The sequence below is a fragment of the Hypanus sabinus genome, chromosome 12, assembly GCF_030144855.1.
Source record: "Hypanus sabinus isolate sHypSab1 chromosome 12, sHypSab1.hap1, whole genome shotgun sequence".
NCBI lineage: Eukaryota > Metazoa > Chordata > Chondrichthyes > Myliobatiformes > Dasyatidae > Hypanus > Hypanus sabinus.
In genome coordinates this window covers 21,647,553-21,674,681 of record NC_082717.1, presented here as the reverse complement: position 1 = coordinate 21,674,681, position 27,129 = coordinate 21,647,553, and the positions used below count along the sequence as shown (strand labels likewise).

The 27,129-nt window shown below is 43.3% G+C and overlaps 1 protein-coding gene across 1 annotated transcript in view; it reads left to right on the top strand.

Moving 5' to 3' along the window:
- prkd3 (protein kinase D3) overlaps window positions 1-27,129 on the top strand; it is a 358,247-nt gene that overhangs the window by 273,951 nt on the left and 57,167 nt on the right. The window contains exon 12 of the mRNA XM_059985651.1: window positions 4,395-4,472. Coding sequence (XP_059841634.1) covers window positions 4,395-4,472 — 78 coding nt within the window. The remainder of the gene's footprint in view (window positions 1-4,394; window positions 4,473-27,129) is intronic.

Sequence of the window (27,129 nt, the reverse complement as noted above, 5' to 3'; positions counted from 1 at the left end):
AGGGCACCCTTACTTTATGGAAGGCCCCTGCCCTGCCATTGTTGCTTGCAATGGCCTCACTTATAAATTCTGGAAGCTTTCTCAAATGCATGAACTGTTTTAAATAGATCTCTTTTCCTTTGTCATACAGCATTGTCACAGGCCCTTCAGCCCAAATTCTCCATGCTGACCAAGGTATCTATCTGAGGTTTGCCAGCATTTGACCCATGTACCTCTGAACCAGGGGTTCCCAACCTGTGGTTCACTCAGTTGATGGCATAACAAAGATTGAGAGACCCCAGCTCTAACTTTTCCTATCTGTTTACTCGTTTAGGCCTTTAGCTCCCATTGATGATCTCCTGTCGCTGTCGTCCTCTGAAGTCGATGGTATGATTAGAATTTATCAACACTTCTGGAATCCATTTGCACCCTCTGTACATGGGGCTGGCCTGTTGGCTGGCCTTATTCATTTCCACCTCTCACGGTGGGGACATGGGGCTGGACTTGGAGAGGCCATGTTTAAATATAATTGTACCTGCTTCTACCACTTCCTCTCGCAGCTCATTCCTGATCCTGTGAGATTAAGTTGCCAGGCATTTAAATCTTTCCCCCCTTACTTAAACTTATGTCCCCCAGTTTTAGGTTCTCCCGCCCTGGGAGAAAGGACTGATCGTCTGCCTTATCTATGTCATCATGACTTTATGAACCTTTATAAAGTTGCTCTCTCAGTCTGTGTCTCACTCCAAGGAAAACAATTACAGTCTCTCATAACTCAAGCCCTCCAGTCCGAACAACGTACCACTGAATTTTTTGTGCACTTTCTCTAGTTTAATCACGTACTTGCTGTAGTGTTGTATGCAGTTGTGGGCTTACTAATGTCTTGTACATCTGAAACATGATGTCCCAGCTTCTGTACTTAATGCCCTGAATGGTGTAGGCAAGCAAAGCACGTACTTTTTTTTACCACCCTGTTTAAATGTGCTGTGAATTTGGGGTTACTTTCTCTTCTATAAATATCTGCGGTTTGCATCATTGGTAAATCTCAAAGTATAAACTCAAGGGATTTCGCAGATGCGGGAAATCCAGAGCAACGCACACAAAACTGGAGGGACTCGCCAAGTCAGTCAGCACCTATGGAAATGAATAAATAGTGACGCTTCAGGTCAAGACCCTTCTTCAGGACTGGAAAGGAAAGGGGAGGACACCAGAATGAAAAGGTGGAGGAAGAGAAGGAGGATAGCTAGAAGGTGATAGGTGATGCCAGGTGGATGGGGAAAGGTCAAGGGCTGGAGAGGAAGAAATCTGATAGTAGAGGAGAGTGGACCCAGGTAGAGGTGATAGACAGGTTAGAAGAGGTAAGAGGCCACAGCAGGGAACTGAAGAAGAGGGGAGGGATTTTTTTTTATGGAAAGAACGTAAGATGTTGCTGCTTGAGGCTGGCTTCATCTTAACACAAGAGGAGGCCGTGGACTGACATGTCGGAATGGGAATTAAAGTATCTGGCCACTGGGAAGTTCTGCTTTTGGCAGATAGACTGGAGGTTCTCAACGAAGCAGTCCCCCAATTTACAATGGATCTCACCTATGTAGAGGAGGCCACATCAGGAGCACTAGACACGATAGACAACCCCAGCAGATTGACATGTGAAGTGTCGCCTCACCTGGAAGGACTGCCTTGGGACCCTGAATGGAGGTGAAGGAGGAGGTGAATGGGATTTAGTTACCATTTCACTGCTAGCCTCTGCATCAACTTTCTCTCCTCCCTCCACCACCTCCATCAATTCATCATTCACCACTCCCACTCATACGCCCTCGTTTGTTTCCAGCTCTCACCTTCCAGCCCCTGTCTCACTCCTCCTTCAACAGACTGGCCATCTTCTTCCTGCACTTCCAGTCTTGGTGCAAGGTCTCAACCTCAAAATGCCCGCTACCCCTTTGCCTCTACAGGTGCTGCTTGACCTGCTGAACAATGCACACAAGCTGCTGGAGGAACTCAGCAGGCCAGACAGCATCAATGGAAAGATGCCTGGACTGTTGACTTCCTCCAGCATTTGTGTCTGTTGCTTGGATTTCCAGCATCTGCAGATTTTCTCTTGTTTGTAATTGAGATTTTCCAGCAGTTTTGTTTTTCTTTGTTTGAATCTCTGCTGGGTTCTCTATTCATTTTTGACTAACGTTCTTCCCAAGTTTACAGCACATTCTGTGCGGTTTTCAATTATTATCCCAGCCTCGTCCCTAAGCAGATATTTATATAATTTTTTTTTGTCCTTGCTTTTAATCAAGACAACACTGGCTGTTGTGACAAGAATCCAAAATTTGGGTTGAAGGTGCAATTAAAACAAACACTTAGTATCTATTTAGCCCAGGATTGATTGTTTTTGCACTTGTCCAAATCTCTATCAGATAACCTTGTTACCTCTGCATTACAAATTGCATCCTGCATGTTTAAAGCCTAGTTTACTTTGCAAGATATCACAGCCTCTGCATTCTGCCTAATGTGTCATCTCCAACAAGATTGCATAACCACCTTTCACTTGCTACTCGTTTTTGCCCTGCCTTTTTGTTTAATTAGAAAAGTCCATTCTGGGTCTCTTTAGCTTTAGATTCCGGTCGCTCTTATCTACTTCCTGAACAGTTTCCATCTTGTACTGAAGGTGAGTTTCTCTTTCATTCCTGCTTCTGCTCAGAACCATCTCACTTTTCACTGAATCTTATTTGTCATCCATGTTGGTCCTAAATTTAAACCTTTGTACCGAATTCCACGCTGCTTTGTTTTACTCTAAAGTTCAAAGTACATTTATTATCAAACCATGTACAATCTTGAGTTTCATCCTGTAGTCAGCCACAAAACAAAGAAACACAATAGAATCCATAAGAAATTCCACATGACAAAGATTGTTAGGCATCCAGTGTGTGGAAAAAGAACAAATCGTGCAGGCAGTAAAAAAAAAGTAAACAAATAATACAGAGATTGAACCACAGGGTCTGTGCAAGCGAGCCCGCAGCTACAGTTAGTTCAGTGCTGAGGTGAGTGAAGCCTCACAGAGTTGTGAGCTGGATACTGGTTCATCCTTCACCCTCAGCATTGACACGTTAAACCTTTTAGTCTGGCTCGGTGCTTAAATTGGCTAAACAGCAGTTCGTCCTTCACTCTTGGGCTCAGGCCCAGCCCCCGTTGCTTCAATTAGGCCCCAAGTCTGCTCCAGCAATGGCTGCTGTGACCATCCCTGCGTTCATGAGGGCCCAATTTGCCGAATCTTTCAGGATACAGCAGAAACATTAGGTCATTCAGATGGTTCAAAAGCACAACTTCCAAAGGTGAAGTTCAACCTGTGGATTGCAGTGTTCCTAGTCCAGGAAAAGTATATTTTGTACAATAGTTAGTAGCTTTGTTAGCTGCCCACAAAACGTCACTGTATATTGGCCAGCAATATCTCCAATTTTTTTGAAAATTAATCTTTTTCAAGTAAATTGTGACCTGAACTAATGTCAGCTCTTTTGGCATATTCAGGATGGAAAGGATGTATATTAATTGAAGTTACAGGCTCTTTTCACAGCCAATGTGTGTCACAGCATGCTCTCTTGAACTTCTCTCCAGGTTGTTCAATGCATTGCTACCGTTGGATTTGAGCGCGAGACGTTCAGCAGTGTACACATTAATGTCACTGCTGTGAATATCAAGCAAAAATCGCCTGCTTTCCCTTCATGAAATACCTGTGAGGTGCATCCCAGATCATAATTGGTCATCTTAATAACTGCTCTGCCCTCAACTGCAACTTGCTATGACAAGTGTTTCAGATAACAGCCTCTAAAGGACTAGTGAGCATTTTCCTTGCTGCTTTACATTTTCCATTCCATTTCTCAGGTGCATATTCATTCTTTTAACGAATGCTGTTTAACCTGCACTGTCCTCTAGTCCTCAGGTACAACTCTTGTATTTCTGGATCCCCTCTATAAATGGAGCATATAATGGTTCAAACGCATGAAGGGCTTGCAGAGGTAACATGATTTATTGAGAGTGTTGCTCTATAAAATTGGTGTTGGGCATTTCTCCCTTAACACATAGCAGAGTTGCAAGAAATCTGTGGGAGATTCAGAGCATCTTTTTCAAGACTAAAATGTTCATGATGCTCTGTCCTCCTTTTTAATTCAGAAATTGATGATTATTTTCGTGATAATTAAAATCTGGTGATGGAAAAGGCTTTAAGTTTGCAGGCTTTGATCTTTGGGAAGCTTCTTTTCACTAACATGCATTGCTGCAGGTATCAACGTGCAATATTTGTGTCTGAGGAGACTTGGTTGTGATCAGGCTTGATGCCTGAAACAGGCTCATTTTTCCAATTTGAAATAAATCTTAATGTGTTCTTCAAATTAAATAAGAAACTAATTCGTAATGATTTGTCTGTTTTTTAATAGAGGAAAAGACATTACTGGAGGTTGGACAGCAAGTGCCTTACACTCTTTCAAAATGACACTGGAAGCAAATATTACAAGGTAAGAACATGTTTAATTTTGTATGGCATTACAATATTTCAATAGTATGAAGAATATTTTCATCATGTTACTTAACTGTTCAATTAAAATGTGTTTGATGCTCTAAAATTTTGAGTCATAGTTTTGTTATACATTCTGAGATGAGAATCAGGAATGATTAATTACACTCACTAGATTTTAATAACATCACACAGAACCTGGTTTAATGCCCAGTTGTCCTGAAGAAACTGGTGGTTTGCGATCTATAGTTGCCATTTGTTTAAGATCGCCCCCTGCTGGAATGTGTGTGCGTGTGTTTGGGGTCTTTACGCGTGGGGTGGGGTGGAAACAGTGAGAGCAGATTTGGTTTGCCCGTTGAGCCTGCACTCAAATATTCACGAGTTTTCTGGCCTTTTGGGTACATGAATTAGAAGCCGAGCTGCAAGTGTCGGCGAATGCTGAGTCAAACCGCAAAATTGAGTCATGCTGTCGGGAAAGTGGGGGGAGAAACCGTTTTGTGGAGGCTGAAGATAAATGGACAGTGAAATGTAATCTGCTTGTCAAATTGTTTGTCTGAGTGCAGTTATGACAAGACATCAGGAAATACTGAAACACTAGTGACCTTCTCGAGAAACTCAGTGGGTTCAGTTGAGAATGTTCAGTTGAGGCCATGTTGGGTAATGTTGATCGTAAGATATCCTTGAGTGGGCTGCGTTGTAGAGCGTAGTTGCACATTAATATGACCTTTTTGTGAATTCAGCTACTTCAGTGAATGGCCAGGATTGTGTGAACTTTTCTGAGTAGTCCATGTGGGTGCAGCTTATCTCTGGTCAGGCTGTTAGTCACAGTTTACCCCTTTGGAATTTTATTGGTCTGTGTCTTCTCATTAGAAACTCCTGGTCTTAATTGACCTTTGAAGTTGATAAAATCTGTGCACTATACATAATGCAATTTTCTATCAGTGTTACTGAGATTCTTGTCAAATCGGCCATGCTGGTTGGATCATCTGTTTCCCCATGTCTCCCAGTAGGGTCCCATCCATTGACCAGTCAGGGCTGAGTCTGCTTTGAGAGGTTGGTGACGAAACATGTCAAATCCTGTCTTAAGAAGTGATTTTTGGCTCCGCTCCAATTTGCCTGCCTTCACGACAGGTCCACAGCAGATGCCATTTTATTGGTTCTTCAGTCAGCCCTGGGACATCTGAACAGCAAAGATGCACACATATGGATGCTCTTCATCGACTACGGCTTGGATTTCAATACTACCATCCCCTCAAAACTAACCAAAAAGCTTCAACAGGCTTCAGTACCTCCTTTTGCAATTGGATCCTTAGTTTCCTCATTTGCAGACACCAGTCAGTTCAGATTGGCAAAACCATCTCCACAATATCCATCATAACAGGTGCACCACAAGGCTGTGTGCTTAGACCCCTGCTGTACCTACTTTACACTTATGACTGTGAAGCTAAGTTCCAATGCCAGTCTTAAGTTTGCTGATGACACCACTGTTGCTGGCTGAATCAAAGGTGGTGTCAAATCAGCGTATTGGAGGGAGATTGAAAATCTGGCTGAGCGGTGTCACAGCAACAACCTCTTGCAAGGCTAAGGAACTGATTATTGACTTCGGGAGGATGAAACTGGAGGTTTGTGAGACGGTCTTTATCAGGGGATCAGAGATGGAAATGGTTAGCATCTTTAAGTCCCTCTACATTATCATTTCAGAGGAAGTGTCCTGGGTTCAGCATGTAGTGCAAGTGCCGTTACAAATACTTGACAGTGCCTCCACTTTCTTCAGAGTTGGTTCATGAGAACAGTGTAGAAGATTGGGGTGGAATGCAGAATGTTCCTTTGTATATTTTTTTTATCGTGAATAAAGTCTATTTTTGAAATTTGAAAAGAAATGGAGAATAAACAATTAAAGCTCAGGGTCAGCCTTGTGGAGTGTATGGAGCTGTGCTACAAAACAGTCATCCAAACCTTATTTGGATGCTCCAATATGTAGGAGAGTACGTGGAGAGCAGCAAGTGCAGTCCCCTCAATTGAACACAGTGCAAGTAAATCAATGCTTCACTCAGTTTTTCAGATTTTTGTTGGTTTTGATTTCAGATTTCCATCGTCTGTTGGTTTTCTGTTTGAATTTTCGTTTCATTGTAGAATGTCAGTGCGGTTAAATGGGTGCTGCCACAAATGAGGCCCCTCTAGTAAACTGAAATGGTTTGTTCTCTTGATTTCGTTGTGGGTCTGTTGCAGACTTTAAGATGTCACTCTGCTTCAGCGCACTCTCTAATTATTTAAATTGCAGCATTTACGGGTCACAGGACTAAGTCACGCAGACCAACAATGTTACTTGTTCAATGCTTGATCATCTTGGGTAGCAGGGCTTCTCTGGGACACCAGCTGAGACAACTTGCGGACAGAATCAGTGGGTCAAGGATGAGTAATTGTCATGAGTAATTCCTGTTCGTCATCGTTCTTTAATACCTTTGTTTAATATTATACATGGATGGACACTGTACGAGGGAGGAGTTAAACTCCAGTTGTTCCTTTGGCAAAGCCAAATTGTTTCACACAGAAGGGTGTGGAGTGGGTATTAGGGATTAAGCTTTCTGAACCCGAGCAGCTCTTTTGAAGAAATACTTCAGTTAGTCCCTTCCTGTGTTATTTTGTATTTGTTTTTCCTTCAAGTGCATTTCTAATTCCTTTTTGAAAACCTTAATTAACTCTGTTCCAGCATCCTTTCTGATACTGTATTGCAGATCACTTGCTTTTAATAGAGCTATTCTTCTTGTCTTGTCTTCTTTTGCATGTCCTGACTCTTCCATCAAAGGAAACAGCTTCGGAGAATGACTTCTAATTGAAAATAGGCTTTTTGGCCAGTTGACCACCTCTTGGCAAGACCAGTCCAGCTAGTCCCATTCTCCTGCCTTTGAAATAACTCTGCAAATTCTTTCTTTTCTTATCCAGCTTCTTCCTGAATTCCAAATTTGAATCTCAGGGTTGTATATGGTGACATATATGTACCTTCATAATTAAACTTGAACTTCGGACTTTGAATCTGTCTCCGTGATCATACCTGGCATTCAAGTCAAGACTTTTCAGATATTTCCTCAATCTGTCAATAATCTGGGATGCATCCTGTCTGGACCAGGTGATGTATCCACTTTTCTGCCCAGCTAGCCTCTCTTGGTATTTACTCCATTAATATCTTGTCTGTTCATTATCTCAATTACATCTTCTCAAGCTAAAACTCCAGACAGTTGCAGCTTCCTCATTAACGACCAATGTAGTTCATTTAGTACCACATCCACATCCCATTCTCAATGAGTAAGATGTCCGTTTTGGACTCTTCTCAGCCGCGCCTTTCCTCCCTCAATTTTCACATACTGTTAGCATATTTTTGGATTCCTTTTTGTTTGCTGTCAGGCCTTTACTTCCTTTTTTACTTCCCTTCAGAACTTTCTGTGAACGGCCTGCTTCTCACATGTGATAATAACCCGGCATCTGTTTTGTACTTCTATCTCTGTTCAGGTTCACCCTGTCAATTTCCTGCTGCTCACTTTGCACAAATCTTATGACCTTGAACATGTGTATGAAGTCACCTCTCTATTTTCACTGCTCTAAACTGAGCAACCCGAGCTTTTCCAGTCAAAACAAAAACTGCACTGAACTGAAAATGAAAAGGTTCTCCAGGAATGAAGGGGTTAACATATGAGGAGAGTTGGCAGCTTTGGGCCTGTCCTCACCGGAATTTAGAAGGATGGTAGGGAATTACATTGAAACCTAGCGTATGTTGAAAGGACTAGATAGGGTGGATGTGGAGAGGGTATTTCCTAAGGTGGGCGTATCCAGAACTAGAGGGCACAGCCTTAATGAGGAAGGACCCTTCAGAGCAGAGTGAAGGCAGTTTTTTTTAAGCCAGAGAATAGTAAATCTGTGCAATGCTGTGCCACAGACTGCGGTGGAGGCCAAGTCTGTGCGTATATTTAAGGCAGACGTTGATCATTTCCTGACCTCAAAGGATATGGCGAGAAGTCAGATGTATTGGGTTGATTGGGATTTGGGATCAGCCATGATTGAATGGTGGAGTAGACTCGATGGATTGAATGGCCTAAATTTGCTCCTCTGTCTTAATGGTCTTCTTTATGGTCTGAACTCCTGTTTCCTTGCAATCGATCTTTTGGTATACATTTTTTCCCCCACTATCCGAAGGTAGAGCGATCCTATGAAACGGTTCGTAAGCCAAAATGTCGTAAAGTGAAGAAGCAATTACCATTTATTTATATGGGAAAAATTTTTGAGCGTTCCCAGACCCAAAAAAATAACCTACCGAATCATGCCAAATAACACAAAACCTAAAATGACAGTGACATATAGTAAAAGCAGGAATGATCTGATAAATACACAGCCTACATAAAGTAGAAATACTTTTCTGCAATCATTGCAGCACTGTCCACCGTAGCGAAAATCTCACGCAAGTGCTCTCGGCAGAAACACTCGGCGCAAGCGCTCTCGGAAGAAAGACTCTCTCCAGTAACCTTTAAGCTAAGAAGCTGCCAAATCATACCAAATAACAAATCGTAGCAAATAACACATAAAATACATGGCCTATATAAAGTAGAAATAATGTACGTACAGTGTAGTATTACTTACCGGAATCGGGAAGACAGCGAGCACACTGATGACGGTGTGTTAGGCTGAGTCGTTGGAGGTCTGTTTCCATCAGGGCCGGCAGGTCATTTTCTATGTCTGCTGCCTCAATGTCGAAGGTCGAGGTTTGTCGTCTGCTGTGGCTGATGTGGAAGGCTTGAAAAATGACAGTATGCTTGATTGCTTAGCCTCGTGCATTTTTCTATTATACAGTTCTTTGTAAGCACTCAAACTATCCTGAAAATATGCCCTAAACCTATGTACCCTTTCAAAATTAAAGTCGTACTTTTCTGCAATCACCGCAGCGTTGTCAATCAGAGTGAAGATCTCACGCAGTTGCTTCACGTTCAGTTCCTGGATGACTTCACGTTCAGTTCGTTTGCTACTGCATTCGGTTTCGATTGTTATCCTTTCCCCTTCCAATTGCATCAGCTCTTCATCTATCAGTTCTTGGTCATGGGATACCAAAACCTCTTCAACATCATCTTCGTCAACTTCCACAAACCCTTAGCCAAACTCACTTTGTCCTTACTTAGTTCACCACGATTGAAACGCTTAATTATGTCTTGTTTTATGCTAAATGTAACACCCTTTACGAGCTCTTTTAGGCTTTTCCAATACCTTAGAACTCATCTTGCTAACGGATGCACAAAATAAATTGACATAAAGCACAGATGCTCACAGGCATGTGTTTAAACAATGCCGGCTAGAATGCAGTTCTGGGGGAGGAGCTGGGCTGCTCGGCGTGTGCTGCCTTTTTTCAAAGCAGTGAAAACACCTTCTGTTTGCGAAAACAGGTAACTAATGTAGGTCTTTTGTAACAGCAAGGTGTCGTAAAGCAAACGTTTGAAAAACGGGGGACACCTGACCTTGCTGAAAATCTTCACATTCTTCCCTAAGTGTGCCGTCTGGATTTATCATGTATAGATGCATGGTGACCAAATCCGTGCTTTTTGCTTTGGAAATTAAGCACCACTTCCATGAGGTGGTCATTATATCTGGTCAATTGATCAGATTTTAAACAAACTAAAGAACATTGGGTTAGTCCATTCCTGAGGTAAAAGATCTGCTGTGATCTGATTGTGGGCTGGTGTCTTGGAGTGGCAAGATGGTTCAGCGTGTCCGGGCTGGAGCTGACTTGGAGGTAATCTGATGTGGCAGAGCTGAGGCGAGGCAAAGTGGAGGAAAGATCCGAGGTTTAACTTATTTAGGAGTCATGATGGACTGAAAAGGTTGGGTAGTGGGCGAATCAAAGTGGTGGAGCCTGAGGGCACATTGAAATGTCAGAGAGTGGGTAACGACCCGAGGTTTGGCCAGATTGAAATGGTCAGGGCGTCTGGATCGGAGGCGAGTGATGACCCGGTTCTGCTCAGCGCTCCGCGAGGCTTGCTGATTTCTGTGCTGGATCGAGGCTGTGGCCTGTGACAAGCGGACTTCGGGATGGGCTGCAGTGATGCCGATGTTGTGAGCTTCAGTTCTGAATGCAGTTTGCTCGCTTTATCATTTACACAATTTGCTTTTCTCGTTCTTTCTCTTGCACATTGTGTTCAGTGGCCTTTTGTTTTGAATGACTTCTTTGTTTTGTAGCTGCCTGTAAGGAGATGAATTTCAAGGCTGTAAAAAAAAATATACCTACTTTGATAATAAATGTACTTTGACCAGTGGATCATGCCTGAAGGCTGAATGACCTCTTCGTATTTGTGTTTCTCATATTCTTTGTTGAAAAGGCCACACATTTCCAGTACAGTTTCTCAGCCATGACCGAGGATCTCCTAGAAACATAGAAAACCTTCAGTACAATACAGCCCTGCAGCCCACAATGCTGTGCCAAACATGTACTTACTTTAGAAATTAACTTGAGTTACCCAGAGCCCTCTAATTTTCTAAGCGCCATGTACCTACCCAGGAGTCTCTTAAAAAACCCTATTGTATCCGCCTCCACCACCACCACCGGCAGACCATTCCACGCACTCACCACTCTCTGCGTAAACAAAAAACAAACTTGCCCCGACATCTCCTCTGTACCTACTTCCAAGCACCTTAAAACTGTGCCCTCTTGTGTTAGCCATTTCAGCCCTAGGGAAAGGCCTCTGACTGTCCACACGATCAATGCCTCTCATCATCTTATACACCTCTATCAGCTCACCTCTCATCCTGCATCACTCCAAGGAGAAAAGGCCAAATTCACTCAACCTATTCTCATAAGGCATGCTCCCCAATCCAGGCATCATCCTTGTAAATCTCCTCTGCACCATTTCTATGGTTTCCACATCCTTCCTTGGTGAGGTGACCAGAACTGAGCACAGTACTCCAAGTGGGGTCTGATCAGGGTCCAATGTAGCAGTAACATCAGCTCTCGGCTTTTGAACTCAATCCCACAGTTGTTGAACTCAATCCCACCATATGCCTTCTTAACCACACAGTCAACCTGTGCAGCAGCTTTGAGTGTCCTATGGACTCAGACCCCAAGATCCTTCTGATCCTCCACACTGCCAAGAGTCTTACCATTAATACTATATTCTGCCATCACATTTGGCCTGCCAAAATGAACCACCTCACACTCACATTTAATGATATTAAATCATTAGAAAGAATTAACATAGGATTGGAAAGTACAGAAACTTTATGGGTTGAGCTAAGAAATTGCAGGGGTAAGAGGACCCTGATGGCAGTTATCTACAGGCCTCCAAACAGCTGCAGTGATGTGGACTACAAATTACAACAGGAAATAGAAAAGGCTTGCCAGAAGGGCAGTGTTATGATAATTGTAGGGGATTTTAACATGCGAGTGTATTGGGAAAATCAGGTCGGCACTGGATCTCAAGAGAGAAGTTGTAGAATGTCTACGAGATGGCTTTTTAGAACAGCTTGTTGTTGAGCCCACTTGGGGATCGGCTGTACTGGATTGGGTATTGTGTAATGAACCAGAGGTGATTAGAGAGATGGAAGTGAAGGAACCCTTAGGAGGCAGTGATCACAACATGATTGAGTTCACTGTGAAATTTGAGAAAGAGAAGCCGAAATCCGATGTGTCGGTATTTCAGTGGAGTAAAGGAAATTACAGTGGCATGAGAGAGGAACTGGCCAAGGTTAACTGGAAAGGGACACTAGCAGGAAGGGTGGCAGAGCAGCAGTGGCTGGAGTTTATGCGGGAAGTGAGGAAGGTGCAAGACAGATATATTCCAAAGAAGAAATTTTTGAATGGAAAAAGGATGCAACCGTGGCTGACGAGAAGTCAAAGCCAAAGTAAAAACAAAGCAGAGGGCATACAAGGAAGCAAAAATTAGTGGGAAGACAGAGGATTGGGAAGTTTTTAAAAGCTTACAAAAGGAAACTAAGAAGGTCATTAAGAGGGAAAAGATGAACTATGAAAGGAAGCTAGCAAATAATATCAAAAAGGATACGAAAAGCTTTTTCAAGTATATAAAGAGTAAAAGACAGGTGAGAGTAGATATAGCACCGATAGAAAATGATGCTGGAGAAATTGTAATGGGAGATAAGGAGATGGCCGAGGAACTGAACGAGTATTTTGCATCAGTCTTCACTGAGGAGGACATCAGCAATATACCGGACACTCAAGGGTGTCAGGGAAGAGAAATATGCACAGTCACAATTACGACAGAGAAAGTACTCAGGAAGCTGAATAGTCTAAGGGTAGATAAATCTCCTGGACCAGATGGAATGCACCCTCATGTTCTGAAGGAGGTGGCAGTGGAGATTGCGGAGGCACTAGCAATGATCTTTTAAAAGTCGATAGATTCTGGCCTGGTTCCTCCAGAACTTACCCCAGCCCCATTGATGATGCAGAGGTCATTGCCGGGGGCTCAGCAATCTCCTCCCTCGCCTCTCACCTGGAGTATATCTCATCTGGTCCCGGTGACTTATCCAACTTGATGCTTTTCAAAAGCTCCAGCAAATCCTCTTTCTTAATGTCTATATGATGAAGCTTTTCAGTCCACTGTAAGTCATCCCTACAATTGCTAATGTCCTTTTCTGTAGTGAATACTGAAGCAAAGTATTCATTAAGTACCCCCACTACCTCCTCCGGTTCCATACTCACCTTTCCACTGTCACACTTGATTGGTCCTATTCTCTCACATCTTATCCTCTTGCTCTTCACATACTTGTGGGGATTTCCTTAATCCTGCTCACCAGGGCCTTCTCCGATCCCTTTCCAGCTCTCCTCATTTTATTCTTAAGCTCCTTCCTGCTAGCCTTATAATTTTCCAGATCTCTATCATTACCTAGTTTTTTCAACCTTTTGTAAACTTTTCTTCATGACTAGATTTTCTACAACCTTTGTATGCCATGGTTCCTGTACCCTATCATCCTTTCCCTATCTCATTGGAATGTACCTATGCAGAATGTCATGCAAATATCCCCTAAACATTTGCCACATTTCTGCCATACATTTCCCTGATAACATCTGCTCCCAATTTATTCTTCCAAGTTCCTGCCTGATAGGTTCATATTTCCCCTTACTCCAATTAAACGCTTTCCTAACTTGTCTGTTCCTATCCCTCTCCAATGCTATGGTAAAGGAGATAGAATTGTGATCATTATCTCCAAAATGCTCGCCCACTGAGAGATCTGACAACTGAACAGTTTCATTTCCCAATACCAGATAAAGTACAGCCTCTCCTCTTGTAGGCTTATCTACATATTGTGTCAGGAAACCTTCCTGAACACACCTAACAAACTCTACCCATCTAAACCCCTTGCTCTAGGGAGATGCCAATTAATATTGGGGAAATTAAAATCTCCCATCACGACAACCCTGTTGTTGTTGCTTCGTTCTAGAATCTGTCTCACTGTCTGCTCCTTGATGTCCCTGTTACTATTGGTGGTCTATAAAAATACACCCAGTAGAGTTATTGACCCCTTCCTGTTTCTGACTTCCACCCACAGAGAATCTACAGACAATCTCTCCATGACTTCCTCCTTTTCTGCAGCCGTGACACTATCTCTGAACAGCAGTGCAGTGCACCCACCTCTTTTGCCTCCCTCCCTGTCCTTTCTGGAACATCTAAAGCCTGGCACTCTAAGTAACCATTCCTGCCCCTGAGCCATCCAAGTCTCTGTAATGGCCACAACATCATAGCTCCAAGTACTGATCCATGCTCTAAGCTCATCTGCTTTGTTCTTAATGGTCCTTGCATTAAAATAGACACATCTCAAGCCATTAGTCTGAGCACGTCCCTTCGCTATCACCTGCCTATGTTGCCTCTCACACTATCTAAAAGCTTTCTCTATTTGTGAGCCAGCTGCCCTTTCCTCTGTCTCTTCAGTTCAGTTCCCGCCCCCCAACAATTCTAGTTTAAACTCTCTCCAATAGCCTTAGCAAACCTCCCTGCCAGGATATTGTTCCCGCTGGGATTCAAGTGCAACCCGCCCTTTTTGTACAGGTCATGCCTGCCCCAAAAGAGATCCCAATGATCCAGAAATCTGAATCCTTGCCCCTGCTCCAATCCTTCAGCCACTCATTTATCCTCTACCTCATTCTATTCCTGTACTCACTTTCCCATGGCACAGGCCGTAATCCTGAGATTACTTCCTTTGAGGTCCTGCTTCTCATCTTCTTTCCTGTAGTCTGTTTTCAGGACTTCCTCCCTTTTCCTACCTATGTCATTGGTGCCAATATGTACCACGACCTCTGGCTGTTCACCTTCCCACTTCAGAATATTGCAGACGCGATCAGAAACATCCCGGACCCTGGCACCTGGGAGGCAAACTATCATCTGCGTTTCTTTCCTGCGTCCACAGAATTGCTTGCCTGACCCCCTAACTATAGAGTCCCCTATCACTGCTGCCATCCTCTTCCTTTCCCTACCCTTCTGAGCCGCAGGGCTGGACTCTGTGCCAGAGGCACGGATAAACATCACCGAGGGTTTCACGTGGTCTGTACATAACGTCTATGAGGTGAAAAAAGCACAACAGTCCCTCTTTCACCTCAGACGGTTGAGGAAGCTTGGTATGGGCCCCCAAATTCTAAGAACTTTCTATAGGGGCACGATTGAGAGCATCCTGACTGGCTGCATCACTGCCGGGCATGGGAACTGTACTTCCCTCAATCGCAGGACACTGCAGAGAGTGATGCGGACAGCCCAGCGCATCTGTAGATGGGAACTTCCCACTATACAGGACATTTACAAAGACAGGTGTGTTTAAAAAAAATAAAGAAGATGGTGGGGGGGGGGTGTGGGGGAGTCCTGAAAGATCATTGAAGACCTGAATCACGCCAACCACAAACTGTTCCAGCTGCTACTCTCCGGGAAACGGTACCACAGCATAAACTCCAGGGCCAGCAGTCTCCGGGACAGCTTCTTCCACTAGGCCATCATACTGCTTAATTCATGCTGATGTAACTGTATTTCTATGTTATATTGACTATTCTGTTGTACATAATATTTATTATAAATTACTATAATGACACATTGCACATTTGAACAGAGACGTAAAGATTTTTTCTCACGTATATGAAGGATGTAAGTAATAAAGTCAATTCAAAATTCAAATTCAAGGTAAAATATGTCACTTTGGTAATAAATTTCCTTTGAGACTTTCTCAACCACTTGGAAAAATTTGTCATTTTTGTAAACCCTCAAGCTGCCTGTTGCTTTACCTTATTTCGAATTGGATGCCTGGTTCTTCCTAACAAAATGTACCGTATCATGTTGCTGTCATTTATCTGTTGTATGGCTGACTGGGGCGCCAAGTTAGCTCAATGCTTTACAGTAAAAGAGATCTGGGTTCATTTCCCGCCACTGGTTTGAACGTTCTCCCTGTGCTCCAGGTGCTCTAAGACGTACTGGTTGGTAGGTTAATTGAACGTTGTAAATTGTCCCATGATTAGGCTGGGATTAAGTTAGGGCACTGCTGTGTGGCACAGTCTTTTCTGTGCTGTATCTCAATAAATAAATTCCACTAACCTGTTTTTGCTTGCAAACTGTCAGCATCCCCATCACTGTTTGCTACTGTTCTGTGATTTGAAGGATCAAAAAATCTTGATACAGTACCCCAGACTAATTCAATCATGGTTATTATAGAAAGCGACGATCCTCCTAGTAAATCTTCATCCCAGCTGAGAAGTAGCCAGTCAAACACCAGTTTTTTTCCTGAGTTCAGTAAATTTCTTAAAGAAATGTATGCACTTCCACTTATCTGATAATGTATTGTACCTTTTGAAAATTGAAATGCATCCCATCCCCCTCGCTGACTTCTCTATCACTCCTTCTGGGTGCTATAGAGTCACTGCCTCATAGGTCCAGTGATTCCAGTTCAATCCAGACCTGTGTTGCTGTCCCTGTGGAATTTACATATTTTTCCAGGTTTATTTCCCAAAGTCCCAAAGGTGTGTGGGCTGGCCATGGTAAATGGCTACTAGCCTGTAGGTGAGGGGCAGAATTTGTCAGTCATCGATGAGAATGTGGGGAGAATTTAAAATGTATTAGTTTAAACGGGTGCTCGATGATTGGACTGAAGTCAGTGTACTATCAGGCCTGTTTCTGTGTCATATGACTGTAACTCTGAACATTTCTAACGGAACCATGGAAAATAAGGCTGATGGACAACATAGAGAAATGTGAATTAGGAATGGAGTTGGTCAATTCACACTTCAAGCCTACACCAGTTGATAAATTCATGACTAATTTGACTACATTCCTCTATGTAAAGATGTAATGCTGATGTTTTATGAGGCATTGGTTAGTCTGCAGTTGGCATACTGAGAGCAGTTTTGGGCCCCTTATCTAAGAAAAGATGTGTTGGGATTGGAGAGGGTACAGAGGATGTTCACGAGAATGATTCCATGAATGCATGGGTTAATGAATGAGGAGTGTTTAACGGCTCAGGGTCTCTACTCACTGGAGTTTGGAAGATTAAGAGGAGGATCTGGTTGAACCTACCGAATATTGGAAGGCTTAGATAGAGTGGATGTAGAGAGGATTCTAGGACCAGAGGGCACAGTCTCAGAACAGAGGGATATCCATTTGGAACTGAGATGAGGAGGGATTTTCTTAACCAGAAGGTGGTGAATCTGTGATACTCATTGCCAGAGATGGTTGTGGAGGCCAAGTCATTGGATATATTTAAAATAGATGTTGTCAGGTTATTGATTAGTCAGGTCATCAAGGGTTATGGGGAGAAGGAAGAAGAATGGGGTTGAGATGATGAAATGGCAGAGCAAACTCAGTAGACCAAATGGCCTAACACTGCTCCTATGTCTCTTGGTCTACCTTAATTAGCTTTTCAACCTCTTTCTTATTAAGAATCTCAATGCCTTTGCCTTAAAAACTGTTGATTCTGTTTATCACCATTTGAAGAGAGTCCCAAAGACATGCAGTCCTGAAAACAACACACACAAAATGCTGGTGGAACACAGCAGGCCAGGCAGCATCTACAGGGAGAAGAACTGTTGACGTTTCGGGCCGAGACCCTTCGTCAGGACTAACTGAAAGGAAAGATAGTAAGAGATTTGAAAGGAGTGGGGGGAGGGGGAAATGCGAAATGAGAGGAGAAGACCAGAGGGGTTGGGATGAAGCTAAGAGCTGGAAAGGTGATTGACAAAAGTGATACAGAGCTGGAGAAGGGAAAGGATCGTGGGACAGGAGGCCTCGGGAAAAAGAAAGGTGGGGGGAAGCACCAGAGGGAGATGGAGAACAGGCAGGGTGATGGGCAGAGAGAGAGAAAAAAAAACAACTGAATATGTCAGGAATGGGGTAAGAAGGGAAGGAGGGGCATTAACGGAAGTTAGAGAAGTCAATGTTCATGCCACCAGGTTGGAGGCTACCCAGCCGGTATGTAAGGTGTTGTTCCTCCAACCTGAGTGTGGATTCATCTTGACAGTAGAGGAGGCTGTGGATAGACATATCAGAATGTGAATGGGACGTGGAATTAAAATGTGTGGCCACTGGGAGATCTTGCTTTCTGTGGCGGACCGAGCGTAAGTGTTCAGCGAAACGGTCTCCCAGTCTGCATCGGGTCTCACCAATATATTTTGTGGCTGCCTGTTAGCAAACGAATCTCAAGGTTGTATAACCTGCTGAATGGTCTAGGTAAGGTGGATGTGGGGAGGATATTTCCTACGGTGGGGGTATCCAGAATTAGAGGGCACAGCCTCAAAATTGAGGGGCAGCCCTTTAGAACAGAGGTAAAGAGGAATTTTTTTTAGCCAGAGAGCAGTAGATGTGTGGAATGCTCTGCCGCAGACTTCAGTGGAGGCCAAGTCCTTGCGTATATTTAAGGCGAAAGTTCATCATTTCCTGATCAGTCAGGGTATTGAAGGATATGGTGAGAAGACAGGTCTATGAGTTTGAGCGGGATTTGGGATCAGACATGATGGAATGGCAGAGCAGACGTAATAGGCTGAATGGCCTAATTCTGCTCCTGTGTCTTATGGTATATATACTTTGAACTTTTCTCATATATACTGTCAGATACTTTAATCTTTTTAATCTTGTTTTGAACAAGTCATCCCTTCTACTTACTAATTTCCTGCAGATACAAGCCTAGTCTGTACAGACTTTCCAGAGAAGATCCATCTGTTCCAGGTGTTAGCTGTCAACCCTTTTCCTGTATCATTTTCCACGTGGTGCCTGTGGCTCAGTGCACTGTAATACTTCTGATTTCTCTTTCTACAGCAATAAGCAGCAACATACTTGCTAAAATTGACAGTTTCACATTTTACCCAATTGTACTCCTGTTTGTTACTTACCCACTTACTTCATGTATCTGTATCCTGTTGTGGCCCCCTATCCTCCTTGCTTTCCTACTGGTTATTTGTCTACAGCAAAGTTAGAAACCGTGTGTTCATTCTAATTGTTAACAGAAATTGTGGAAAAGTGAAGTCCTGACACTGATCCCTACATTTTGTTGAGTTGCTACTTCAAAGAATTCTCTCACTATGCTAAACTAATTGATCTGTAGCCACCTTGCTTTCTGATTCCCTCACTTTCTGGTTAGGAGTTATATTGGCTGGTTTGCACAGAGCCAGAGCATTCCCTGAAATGAAGATGATCTGAACAATTAAATCCATTGTGTTAGTTATCTCATTGGGTCAGCAGAGACTCGGTGGGTTGATGGTCTTCTTCCGTCCCATCTCATGTCATGCCACTCTGAGCTCTGCCAGAGGCATCCAAAACAAATCGTCTTCACCCTCCCTTTTTAAACTTGCATGTGATAACTGAACTTAAGGCTCAAAAGTCGTATTCCTATTTGTGTTGCTCCTGTCAGAAATTTGTACATTATGAATTTATTTGAAAGACACACCCTTTTTCTGTTCCCTGTCCTACCCCTGCCTATAACTCCCTCTAGTGCTGCTCCTCTTTCCCTTTCCCCCATGGTCTACTCTTGTCTCATATTCCTCCTTCTTTTGCCCTTATCTTTTCCACTTATCGCCTCCCAGCTTCTCACTTCATCCACCCCTCTGTCACTCACCTGGCTTCACTTATCACCTTCTAGTCTGCACTCCTTCCCCTCACCCACCATTTTATTCTGGCTTCTTCCCCCTTCTTTTCTGGAGTCTCGGCCTGAAACGTCAACTGTTAACTTATTTCCGCAGATGCTGCCTGACCTTCTGAGTTTCTCCAGCATTTTGCGTGCGTGTGTGTGTGTGTGTGACTCTGAATTTCAGAGGGAAATATTGAGGGGGGGTGATAATTGCTGAAAGTAATGGGATTTAGAAGATTGACAAAAACTATAGCTGTTCATCATAGTCAAAGGCTGGAGAATATTTCTGTCATTTTACTATTTAGATGGGAACCTTGGGTGGCAAGTTCCTGTTGGGCCATAGGGTCTGTTTCTATGCTGTGTGACCCTAGATGATAGGTTACAGTTTTGTAATTTGTAGTAAAATTGAATTTTGCTGATGCACAGAATATGTACAGGGTTCAGATGGCACTCAGCCATACCGGGCCTGAGGTTGAAACAGATTGATAAAAAGGGAAGTATGAAGGCAACAGTTCTATGTTCCAGTAATATAAATGAATGTGCTGACAGATCCTTTGGGGTGTATTTGTTGGTTTAATTCCAGCTTTGAAAGTGGTTGCCCAGACCTCGTCTATTATGGACCTAACCCTGGAATAACCATTTCTAGTGATGCCACTTCCATCATTCCAACAAAAACTTCAGATTTCTACTTCTGTTTGATGCTAGATTTAATATTTCTTCTCTGATGATCCTGTTTTCTTGAAATTGTGCCAAGCTTTCAACTTCCTTGTTGTCAATAACCCTTTTCCCTTTCGCCCTTTACCACAAGGTCTAACCCACTGTCTGAGCGTGCTTCCCTGAATGCATGTGGTCCAGTAACAGTCATGATAGGGTCATGGCATTAATTGTTCCTTTACCCTCTCTCGCATAGCTTTGTGGCTGTGGTGGAGCAGGTGAAGATAGTCTTGACACTGTACATTTTATTACTTAGCTTCCCACTAATCTTCGGATCTTTCTGCAACTTTTTAAACTTTGTTTGGAACCTTGTTAACTTTGAGATAAATGTGGCTCTTGGATTGAAAATATGCCATGCATTTTGACTTGAGTGCGAAGAGGAGCAGTTTAGCGCTGCTATCTTGTTTTGGTGTACTTCTGGAATGCTGGCCGCACACTGCTCTCTACAGATGTACATCTGGGTTAGGTTGAAGTAGTTTAACACTGGTTTGGAATCAGTTTGTCATGATGGATTTTGGGTTCATTTACCAAAATGCAAATACAAATAAAAATTGGGAAAATGATCAGCAGACACAAACTTATTCCAGACGAGGAGTCTCAGCACAAGAGAGTGACTATCATTTCTTTCCTCAGATGCCCCCCATCTGCTGAATTCGTCCAGCAGTTTGTAGTGTCCTGCCGAAGGATTTCAGCCCAAAACGTCGACTGTGCTTTTTTTCTATAGATGCTGTCTGGTCTGCTGAGTTCTTCCAGCATTTTGTGTGTTTTGAACAGTTTTTTTTTGTTGGAGAAATGGTGGAAGTTCAAACTGAATCTGGGAGGCATAAAGCATAGCCAGTGTTTTGTTCAATGGTCTTCTGTCTAAACTGGTAAATATTAGAGATACAACAAGATCGTAGGGATCTATGGCACAGAAGTGGGCATTTCTGCTTGACACATCTTTGCCAACCAAGTTGCTTGTCTGAGCTCATCCCTAAGTGAAGAAAGACCAAAAGAGAAGGATTATGACAGGGGTTAATGTTGTGCATATAATATTTTAATTGTATTTGAGTTATCTTTTATATGCTCTATATTGTGTGATTAAGCAGTCTTGTTCATTTAAATAATTATGTGTCATATGTAAAAATACGTGATACGTGTGCGCGTCGCTTAAAGTCAAACCATGAAGTTAATTTAAGGAAGACACAGATTCCGGGAATGTGGCTCAGGCTTCATCTTAAGTTTTGTAACTTCATGTTTTGAAATTCTCAAACATAAGGTACCAACCTTTTTTATGCTCTGAGGCAATACCACTAAGCAAGAGGATTGTGGACCCCAGGCTGGGAACCGCTGGATGAAGATAAACTGGAAGAAAGAAGGGATTACATGCCAAAAGAGATGGTTAGTTGGTGGAAATTGGTGGTCATGAGTTGGGAAACAAAAGGAAGGCCCAGCAGAGGTTTGAACAGCAGCAGCAGAATTGTTAACAATAATGCTGGCCCAAAAAAATGGATGCTGTAGTGTACAATTTTAAACTTGGTGTTATGACCAGCAGTTTGTAAAGTGTCTAATTACTGTTCCTGGAGCCACCATTGAGTTTAACTGGATTTTTACAAGAAGGTGCATCTGAAATAACTCAGTAATGAAAATAATGTTGAAAAGGTCAGGGGTCTACTTAGAAACTGAACTGATGTGTTCTGTACTGATTTCTTTGTTATTGATTTCCCAACTGAAAAAAGTATCTGTTGTCATGGAATGTATGCAGGACCGCAAATACTGAAGACAATCTCTATCCTGAAGCACCATTTAATCATGAAAGCAACTCACTTGTCTAGTAGCTGGCTGAAGAATTCAACTCTTTAATGACCATGCTTGCAAAGCAGATGGAAAATTAATCAACAGATGATGTTTGAATCATGGTGTGTATCCTCTGTCTTCCACTTCAACAATAGTGCTTCTGTGTGCTGAAGATATGGTTAAAGAGGGAAGATAATACCCAGATGTATCATCGGTTTCAATGAACTTTTGACTGCCTGGAACATATTTTTCCTCCCAGGACTGACAGGAATGCGGATGATGAGATTGTCAGGGTAGGATTGTCCAACAGATATGAACTATTGAATCCTATGTGGAAAATTTATGACCTCCTGAGGCTAATTTTTTTTAATTTACTGGCTTCTCAGAGGGTTCAGTTAAATGTTCATTTAGAATGAGTGTGAGCTTACAAACGTTTAATGTACACCAGACAAAATTGTGTTGGCAGTTTAAACAGGAGTTCAAGCATTCAACGTTTGTGCATGTGTGTTTGAATTGGTAGCGGGGAAGCGGATGTGTGTAGGATGTGGACACTCACCAGAAGCATAAGTATGTAACTTATGACTTAAAATTGAATGAGTAACCTAGACTAAACTCATCTGGGAGACTCTTGAGTCCATTTTTACCACTGGTTTAAGGACCGTAATAAGCATCTGTGAAGGATGGAAAATTGTGGTAATTGTGCTTGCCAAATGTATTTGGTATGGTGAAAGAATGCTGTGTGGGTATTGATTACTGGTTACAATATTGTGGTGTGGTCATGTGCTGTCGCTACTCCGTGCTTGTTACTATGGTGATGAGTAGGCGTGGTTGTTGTGATTGTTTGCACTGATACTATACCAGTTCAAAGATTGCTGCTACTGTCTGCTTGCTGTCTGGGCTGATGTCTTGAGTTAATAGCAGTGTAAAGTAATGTTAATGTTTTTATATATTAAAAAAAGTATATTTATCCAGAGACTGGAGTATGAGCTGTAAAAAAAAGTAGTATAATCCATTTTGGTTCAGTATGATTTTAGGCCTTTAATTAAATATCTTCACAGACATTGCTAGTAAGGCTCGTACTCACTATCCGTGGCCACCTCCTGCCCGTGATGTCTCATTCCAGGCAGCAATATCAGTGTCAATGGCTCTGGGCAGCAGCATCGTAGTGTGGTGTTGTTGAGTCTTTCCATAAGGGTCCTGTTGCTCAAACTCCCAGATTTGAGAGACCAGTGGAAGTGGTCTGTGTGTACTTGATTTTTAGTTTGATCTGACTGTTCCTCATTAGCTACTGCACGACTGACAAATACAGTTGTGAGGAATGGTCCCTGACCCAAACCATTAACTGGTTTCGCTTTTCACAGATGCTGCTTGACTCTTTTTGTTATTTATTCATTTACGGGGTGTGGGTGCTGCCAGCTAAGCCAACATTTATTGCCCCTCCCTAGTTGCCCTTGAGAAGGTGGTGATGAGCTGCCTTCTTGAACTGCAGCAGTCCCTGAGGTGTAGGTACACCTACAGTGCTGTTGTGGGGGGGAGGGGTCGAATTCCGTGATTTGAAGGAATGGCGATATGTTTCCAAATCAGGACAGTGAGAGACTTGGAGGAGGATTTCCAAGAGGTGGTGCTCCCAGGTATCTGCTGTCCTTCTAGATGGTAGTGACCATGGGTCTGGAAGGTGCTGCCTGAAGAACTTTGTGTTGTTGCACTGCATCTTGTAGATAGTACACACTGCTGCAACTGTTCATTGACTGGCTGAGTTCTTCCAGCATTTCTGTGTTGGTTTCAGATTCCAGCATCTGCGGTTTTTATCCCAGTTCCTCTGTCTCCGCCGCATCTGCTCCCAGGATGAGGCTTTCTGTTCCAGGACTTCTCAAATGTCCTCTTTCCTTCAGGATCGTGGTTTCCCTTCTGGCGTCATCAAAGATGCCCTCACCTGCATCTCCTCCACAGCCCTTAACCCATCCTCCTGTCACCACAACAGGGACAGGGTTGTCCCCTTGTCCTCATCTACCACCCCACCAGCCTCCGGATCCAGCATGTTATCCTCCACAACTTCTGCCACCTTCAACAGGACCCCACAGCCAAGCACATCTTTCCCTCCCTACCCCTCTCAGTTTTCCGCAGTGATCATTCCCTCCGCGATTACCTGGTCCACATGTCCCTCCCCACAGAACTTCCACCTGGCACTTATCCCTGCAAGCACAAATGCTACACCTGTCCCCACACCTCCCCGCTTACCACCATTCTGGGCCCCAGACAGTCCTTCCAGGTGAGGCAACACTTCACCTGTGAGTCTGCTGGAGTCGTCTATTGCATCCGGTGTTCCCAGTGAGGCCTCCTCTACATCGACGAGACCCGACGCAGATTGGGGGATTGCTTCATTGAGCACCTATGCTCTGTCCGTCACAATTGACAGGATCTCCCGGTTGCCACCCACTTCAACTCTGCCTCTCATTCCCATCTAGATATGTCTATACATGGCCTCCTTTACTGCCATGATGAGGCCAAATTCAGGTTGGAGGAGCAACACCTCATCTACCGTCTGGGTAGCCTCCAGCCTGGTGGTATGAACATTGAATTCTCCAATTTCCAGTAATTCCCTCCCCCTTCTCCTATCTCAGGTCCCTCTCTGCCTCTCTCCCCTTTCAATTTTCTGCTTCTTTATCTCTACAGTTCTTCCATGCTTATCCCCTCCCCCTCCCCCCTTTATCTTTCCTCTGATTGGTTTTCCACCTGGCGCCTCTAGGCCCTACCTCCTCCCCTATTGCAATTACTGGGCTTTGGCCCTCCCTTCCCCCCCCATTCTCAATGAAGGGTCTCAGCCCGAAACGTTGGCTACTCTTTTCTCACGGATGCTGCCTGACCTGCTGAGTTCTTCCAGCGTTGTGTACGTTTTCTTTGATCCACAGCATCTGCAGTTGTATTTTTGTGTTTTGTGCAGTTTTTATTTGTTTTCCATCAAAGTTCAGCCTTGGGGGTGGGGGGGGGTGTCTAATGTGATGAGCTGGGGGTGTGGGAGAAAACCAACTTAACTACAATACACCATGCAGTGTTAATTTTTCAATCAAAGATAGCGACTTCAGTCACACGAATGGGGTCATGCCTCAGACACAACTTGCTCCAAGTCCTCACTCAGCAATGGAATACTGGAGTTCATTGGGGTTTAATTTGAGCTCGGTTCATTGGGCATGAACTGACTCTTGTACTGCAGCTGGTTGACAGTTCTCTATAGAATAACTGGCAAGGAAATGGCACAACCCAGCTCATTGATTGCTTAGGTGGGTGGCAGCTAAATTTGGAATGAGACAAAGACAACCAGAGGTGCATAATTTAATTTAACTGCTATTCCTACTGTTGCATTAACTTACTTGACTTTGCTCTACATAAAAAGTTCCTTTGTAATATCCACCCATCCTCCAACTTCGCTGTTGCTCTTCTCTAGAGGACTTTAGACCTGAAATAATAACTATTCCTCTTTCTACCTTTGCTGCATGACCAAGAAGTTCAAAGTATATGTATTTTCCAAGTACTCGTATGTGACCATATGCAACCCTGAGATTTGTTTTCTTGAGGGCAAAGACAGTAAATCCAAGATATACAATAGGATCAATCAAAGGCTGTGCTCAAAAGGGTGGACAAACAACCAGAGTGCAAAAGACAACAAACAGTGCAAATACAAAAGAAAAAAAAACTAATAATAAATAAATAATCAATAAATATCGAAAACATGAAATGAGTCTTTGAAAATGGGTCTGTGTGTTGTGGGAGCAGTTCATTGATGGGGTGGGTGAAATTATCCCCATTTGGTTCAAAAACCTAATAGTTGAGGGGTAATAACTGTTCCTGAGTTTGGTGGTGTGAGTCCCGAAGCTTCTGTATCAAACTCCTGATGGCAACAGTTAGAAGAGAGCATGCCTGGATGGTGTGGTCCTTGATGATGGATGCTGCTTTCCTGCAATGGACTGGACCGGACCGTATCCATTGCTTTTTGTAGTTTTTTCCATCGAAGGGCATTGGTGGATCCAGTCAATATACTGCCCACCACACATCTGTAGAAGTTTGTCAAAGTGTTAGATGTCATGTTGAGTCTTCATATACTTCTAAGAAAGTCCATGTGTTGCCATGCTTTGTTCGTAATTGCACTTGCATGGTGAGACTGGGACAGATTCACAAAAATTATAACACCAAGCAAGTTTAAGTTGCTGACCCTCTCCACCTCTGATCCCCCAATGAGGACTAGCTCATGGACCTCTGGTTTCCTCTCCTAAAGTCAATAATAAGCTCCTTTGTCTTGCTGACATTGAGTAGGAGATCGTTGTTGTGACACCACTCAACCAGAGTTTCAATCTCCCTCTTAGGCACTGATCCAGTACCATCTTTGATTTGGCGAACAACAGTGGTGTCTTCAGCAAACTTAAGCATGGCATTGGAGCTGTGCTTGGCCTCATAGTATAAAGTGAGTACAGCAGGGGGCTAAGCTCACAGCCTTGTGGGGCACCTGTGCTGATAGAGATTGTGGAGGAGATGTCTTTGCCAATCTGAACTGACTGGCATCTGCAAGTGAGGAAATCCAGGAACTGATTAGATTATGAGGACACTCAGTCCTCGTTTTTTGTCATTTAGAAATGCATTCATGCATTAGGAAATGATACAATGTTCCTCCAGAGTGATATCACAAAATTAAAAAAAGGACAAACCAAGACTCACACTGACAAAACCTCATCATTATAGCATATAGTTACAGCAGTGCAAGGCAATACCGTAATTCAATTGACGCAGACCATGGCCGCGATTTAAAGAAAAGTCTCAAAGTCCCGATTGACTCCAATAGTCCAATATCAGGCAGAAAAAGGGAGAAATTCTCCCTGCTATAAACTTCCAGGAACTGACAATTAATGCCTCGGAAGTACCCGACGACAGCAGACTGAGTCTGTCCGAAAACTTCAAGTCTCCGACCAGCCCCTCCGATACAGCCTCCTGAGCACCATCTTCTGCTGAGAGCCTTCGACCTCGTCCCGGCCGCCGAAACAAGCAAAGCCGAGGTCTCGGAGGCCTTCTCCTCCGGAGATTCGGGACCACACAGTAGCAGCGGCAGT